This window comes from Piliocolobus tephrosceles, chromosome 8, assembly GCF_002776525.5.
Source record: "Piliocolobus tephrosceles isolate RC106 chromosome 8, ASM277652v3, whole genome shotgun sequence".
NCBI classification, from domain to species: Eukaryota; Metazoa; Chordata; class Mammalia; order Primates; family Cercopithecidae; genus Piliocolobus; species Piliocolobus tephrosceles.
In genome coordinates, this window is record NC_045441.1 from 32,848,486 (window position 1) to 32,854,485 (window position 6,000).

A 6,000-nucleotide genomic window follows, 5' to 3' on the forward strand; every position below is an offset into this window, starting at 1 on the left:
TATATGTAGATGTGTATATATGTACACACACACACATATCCTCATACTGACATTAAAATTAAGAGGTCAGGTACCTCTGGAGAGTGAGGGAACTTGAGTGTAAACAAGTCACATTTTACTGCACGTACTTCTGTATTACTTGGGGGGTGTGTGTGTGTGTGTGTGTTTTACAAGATCATATTGCCCTGGTAATTTAATTAACAAAATAAAAATTTCCAGTCTTGCTGGTGTCATATGGAGTCAGAGTGTTGGTTGTCTTTGACGATGAAAGGAAATAACGTTTTCACAAAGGGGAACCTAGAGGTAGTGCCCTTGGTTTGGAAAAGCACAAATACATCATAGTGAGCAACCAGCCAAGGACAGGTACCCAAAAGCCTCAGGTCAGAGTAGACCATAAGCTGGCCATGAGTCAGCCAGTGGAGTTACAGCATTTTTAAAGCACAGAGTAGAGTAGGGTAATGAGCTTCCGAGAGGAGCAGAATGTGGATTCAAATCCTGACCCTGTGTGACCTTTTCTGGGGAATGGGGCTTCTCTGTGCCTCAGCTACCTCTCCTGTAAACTTGGGATGATTACAGTACCTACTTCACAGATCTAGCACGTTAATATAATAAGCACCATTTAAGCGCTAGCAACTGTTACCAGAAAAGAAAAGAGTCCTGGTAGCAAGCATGCAGATATATTCTTAGCTCTCAGCAAAGTAGGTTATGGTATAAAAATACCATTAAATAGTAACTAAACTAGCATCACCTTAATGCACATCTTGCCAGCAATCTCAGCATGTGCGACTTCTTTTTAAACTACCCTACATTAAGGAATCAAGACCAGGAGGACTCTTGCTGGCCTCCTGGGAGCCAGGCCGGAAGGCAGAGGCCCACCCAACTCACCCCTTCCCCACCTCGGGCCAGGCACTGGGGACACAGCCATGGGCAGAGGACCGGACCTCTGCCTCTCCGTGGGTAAGCTGTCCAGCACATCAGATGGGGCAAAGTGCCAGGGAAAAGACAAGTTGGGGGGGAGGAGCAGGGAGGAGTGGGGAGGCAAAAGGGGAGAGGTGGGGGCGTCTGGGACAGCCTGCTGAGCAGCCCAAGGGAGTAAGCTATGAGGGGTCAGGGGAAGAGAGGCAGCCTGGCCAAGGCCCCTGAGGCAGGGAGTGCCTGCTGTGCTCTGGGGAAGGAGAAAGCAAATACAATGATCCCTCCTCCTCCATTCCTCTCTTCCCTGGCAACCGGCTCAGAGCTTGGAGACTCAAAAATTGATTTGCTCTGAATTTCCTAAGTTTATCTATTAACTACCTAGCGGGCCATTCGCTGGTTCACAGTGTGCGTCTCGGCAGAAGGCATCCACCAGCTGACAGTGATGCCCCCGCCAGCGGTCAGGCCACACACGCCCCAGGATACAGCCTGCTCTCTGGCGACTGGGGTACCACTGGATGGAGTCAAGGACATATCAAGGTCAGTTTGGGGCCTATCTGAGGTTTAGTGGGAGAGATGGAAGGGGTAGGAGATGCCCTGGACTGGAGTTCAGGGGCCCTTCTCGCTTCCTGGGCTTGGGCAAGTTGCCAACCTTTCCTGAACTTCAGTTCTTTGTCTGTAAAATGGGGCTGGGGAGAAGGGCCTTTCTGGACAATTCGAATCAAATAAAATCAAACATTTAAAGTAATGTACACATTAGGTGTTGTTACAACATGGCCCACAAGCCCTAGCTGCCATCTCCCCAGAAAAGGAGGGGCCCATGAACCCCTGAAATGATATCCAAAACCTCGTGGGAGATGCTTTCTTCTAGGGAGATCTCCATGTTTGAAAAGAGACAACTCCCCAAAACTGGAAGATTCATGAGGATGAATACAAAATGTGAGACCTCTTCCTACCCAACAAACGGTTGACACTCACAACCTGTCAACACTGACAACCTACCAACCCTAGGAATGGCAGCACCCAGTGGAAGGGGCGGCCCCCACACTGCTGTGGGAGTGGACACAGCAGGGAGAGTGGCGGCACCTACAGAGACAGACAAGCGGACCCTCCTCCGCAGCCCCACTGCCAGGGACACACCCTAAAGAAACTTTCACACCTGCACCCCAGACACACTCAGGGCCCTGGCCGTGACGGTGCTGGCCACAGTGTGCTGGGTGACAGTGGAACACAGGAGACAACCTAGATTTCCGTTGGGAGAGGGGCAGGCAGGACAGAGTTCACACTACAGGTCGCCACGCAGCAGCCCGCAATTAAACACATCGACAAGCACAGGTGTCAACAAGACTGCTGAGTGAAAAGTACAAGTTCCAGGTTTTTTTACGTAAAGTTAAGAAAAACACCCACACAAAAGAATCCTCTATATTAGTTATGGATACTTATATCCATATGTAAATGTACCCAAGAGAGCCTGGGAGGAAAAATACGAAAGCAGTAGTTGGAAGAAAATGGGTTACTTAATATTTCTTTGTAATATTTCTTATACTTTTTTTAAAAAAAGGACTTAAAGCCAAAATGACAAAAGATTAACCATTTTCAATTCTGAGAGATACTGTGTTCATTTTATTATTCCTGGGATTTTTCTGGATTTTTAAAGTTTATCCAATATAAAAAAATTAAAACTGCACTGTTGGCTGGGCCATGCCGGGCTGAGGGCTTCCCTGCCTTGCTCTGTAACTGCTCCCACATGGGCCACCACGCTAGTGTCCGTAAGAAGTGTCAGGCTGAGCAGGGAAGGGCACACACTCCCTATAGAACTGGGCAGGGCAGGGCCAGAAAGCGGCTCCTCTTGGCTGGCTGACCCTGCTGCCCAGGCCTCTGGGGAAGATTTGGGAGCAGAGACAGCAGAAAAGGATGGGGCAAGGGAGGGGGAAGGCCAGTGGCCTCGTCACACATGAGCAGCTGTGGGCCTGAGGCCAAGTCCTTCCTTTGGGCAGGGAACTCAGTGAGACCTGACTGGGTGCCAGTGGCTGCAGCTTTAAATAAACTTGGACATGTCCACCTGAGGCCAGGAAGCAACACCAACTGTGCCCCGGGCAGGCACTGTCAACAACCAGCCAACATATCAACCAAGGGACCCCAGCGCTGCAAAAGGGCTGAGTGCCCACAACTGAGCCCTGGGCTCAGACATCCCCCTTGGGTGCCCTGCTCTGCCCTCCCCGCTCTCTGACCCACCTCTATGGCACGGCTGCACCCCCTAGGAATCGGTCCCTTCCCTGCCCCAGAGCCGCCACAGCAGGGCCGTGGTAGGCCTTTGGCGTCCCCAGGGACCCGGCGCCTAGCAGGGCTCCACAAAGGTGCACTGCACTGAGCTGCCAGCTCCTGGCTTGGGCATCTCCTCTTGTCCCAGGTCACGGGGTTCCCCTCGATGCCAGGCTCCACTCCTCACTTCGCACTGCATGGCTCCCAGTGCTTTCGCTCAGGAGGCCACACTCCCTTCCAGCAGCGGCTCATTCTCCGGCTTCAGAGAGAAGCCCACAGTCTTAGCCCCACCTGGTCTCCACCTCTGGAGCCACCTCTCTCAACCTCCCCCAGGCAGCCCCAAAGACCTTCACTCCCCAGTGTGGGTGGCACTGGCCAGGACATCCAGCTACGCTGGAATTGGAGGCTCAGTGGGGAGCTGGCCACCCTGACACTGCCGCTGGATGCAGGGAGGCTCGCAGCAAAGGGGAAAAGAACAGCCAGAGTGAGCCGCAGGCTGAGGACACTGGGGTACATGGGAAGGTCTTAAAAGTGGCTTCTTTGGGGAAGACCAGGGACACCTGCTGTGAGGGCCTCTGTGCTTCTGGGCACAAGCAGAGAAGACGACAAGAAGGCCCCTGAGGAAAGACTGACTTCCCACTGCTGCTCTCTTCCTCGGAGAACCAGGCACATTAACTGCCACCCACCTGCCCTTCCAGCGGCCAGGACACCTCTGGAGGCCAAGAGGACAGGCGGGGGTAGACCTGTGCATCTGAGGGGTGAAGACGGGGGAGCCAGCCACCCCTCAGGGATCCCCATGAAGGGGGCTGGGCCTGCCCCCTCCCTCGAGGTCTCACTCTGGGGTGCTCTCCAGACCCATCCAAGGAAGGGTCCCCCAGCCGGCCTGGCCCCTCACCCCACCCATCCAGCATGGGCTTCTTGCACAGGGCTGAGCTCCACATCCCCACCCCCTACCCAAATCCTCTCCACACGTGCAGGGAGAAGTGGGGATGAACACACCCCCACACTCCTCCAGCTCCACACTCCACAATTATCAATGATCAGCGTCCCTCACCCACCACAAGGTTTCACCAGACACTTATTTAGTAAAGGAAAAAAAGGATCAGTGCTGGATGTGTAAGAGGAAATCTCGCCAGCACCGCCAGCGCCCCCACCGCCTGCACTGAAGGGACGGAGGAGGATGGGGGAGGACGGAGGAGGATGGGGCTCTGGCCCAGTCAGGCTGGAGATTCGGGAGTTCTGAAGCTAGCCCTGGGGATGCCAGGTGCAGCCACCTTGATTCTCAGACGGGAGACCCCAGGCCAGATAGGAGGCCCCTGAGGCGTTCCCCATCTCTGACTCTGACCCCAGGGGCAAAGCCGGGTCTGGGGGACCCCAAACCAGACCTTCGCCCCGCACTGCTCATACTACTGAGCAGAGAACGGGAGCCACGGCACCTGTTCCCCGTGAGGTCCCACTTCAAACAAACCTTCAAAGCCCCTTCCCCTTTAGAGTGCCCCCGCCAATGGTCCAAAATCCAGCCCCCACCCACCTCGATAACCCTGAAATTTGCAACCCAGTCAGGATCTTAATCTCTCCCCCCATCCCCATGACCTGATTCAGGCTCCCTGACCTCGTCCTCCCCACACCTCCAAATTCCTGTTTCCAGAAGAATCTGGGGGAAAATCCTCCAGAACCCAGATTCCCCAGGAGACCTACAGCAGAGGCTCTCCCACGCCGGCACCCCCCGCGCGGATGGGGCCACGCGCAGGAGCAGGCGCAAGCAGGTCCCGCCACCCCCGTCGCCTGCCGCTCGGGTGGGGGTGGGGACAGCGTGCCCGCGTCGGGGACGACCCTCTGGGGCCGCAGCCGACCCCTCCTGGCGCTCCAGGCCCGGCGGCCGCCCCCGCGCGCCCCTCCTCTCTGACCTCCCCGCCGCCAAATGCGTCACGTCTGCCGGGAGCTCCGGGGACACCTGCTGCCGCCCCCGCCGCGCCAAGTCGCGAGCCCAGAGCCCCGGCCCGGCAGCCACGCTGGGCAGAGCTGGAGAGGGCCGCGTGCGCTGAGGTCTGGCGACCGGGCCCGGGGCCTGGGGCTCGGGGGGTCGGGGCCACGCGGGGCCGTGCGCTTGGGCCCGGAGCCCAGAGAGGCCGGCAGCGCGCGGGGCCGCAGTGCGCCCGGAGCCGGTGGCGCTGAGGGTCCCGGAGGTCCCGGCCCTCTGGGGTCCCTGGCCCAGCCCGCGCGTGCCGCGGCTCTTACTTGCCAATATCCTCGTAGAGCTGGTACTCGTCGGTGAAGCGGGTGCAGGTCACCGTGGTGGCCATGGCGGCGGCGGACGGGCTCGGCGTGCGCTCGGCTGCGCTCGGGCGGCGGCGACTCCGGCTCCCGCTCGCGGGCACGGCGGCGACACGGGCGCGGGCGCGGGAGACACCTCGGCTCGCGGCGCCAGGCGGGGGCCGGGCTGGGCTGCGCCTGGCGGCGAGCGCACGCGAGATCTGCTCGCTCCGTCCTCGCCAGGAGCGCGCCGCACACCTACGCGCGGGGAGGCGCGGGCGCCGCTGTCACCGCCGCCGCCGCCGCGCCCGCCCCGCCCGCCCGCCGCCCCCTGCACGCGCCTTCCCCGCGCCCTGCACACGCTGCTCCTGCACCCGCACCCGCACGGCACCCGCGCCCTGCATCTGCACACGCGCCCTGCACACACACCCGTGGCCCGCACCCGCAACGCAACGCACCTGCACCTGCACCTGCACACACAAGCGCGCCCGCCTCCGCCCGCCCCCGCACCCCGCACACACACCCGCGCCCTGTACTGACGCCTTCATTCTGTATCCGCACCACGCCCGCACC

At 58.6% G+C, this 6,000-nt stretch overlaps 1 protein-coding gene across 9 annotated transcripts in view; it reads right to left on the reverse strand.

Annotated features, from left to right (window-relative positions):
* Nucleotides 1-5,681, reverse strand: part of CAMK2B (calcium/calmodulin dependent protein kinase II beta) — a 108,687-nt gene extending 103,006 nt beyond the window's left edge. For 7 of the 9 annotated variants that reach the window (XM_023226338.2, XM_023226342.3, XM_023226344.2 and 4 more), the window contains exon 1: nt 5,413-5,644. In XM_023226338.2, the coding sequence (XP_023082106.1) occupies nt 5,413-5,477 (65 nt within the window). In that variant the 5' untranslated portion in view covers nt 5,478-5,644. Of the gene's footprint in view, nt 1-5,412 lie in introns of all 9 variants that reach the window. The other 2 variants (XM_023226339.1, XM_023226341.2) reach the window with 2 other exon arrangements.
* Between the last annotated feature and the right edge of the window lie 319 nt (nt 5,682-6,000).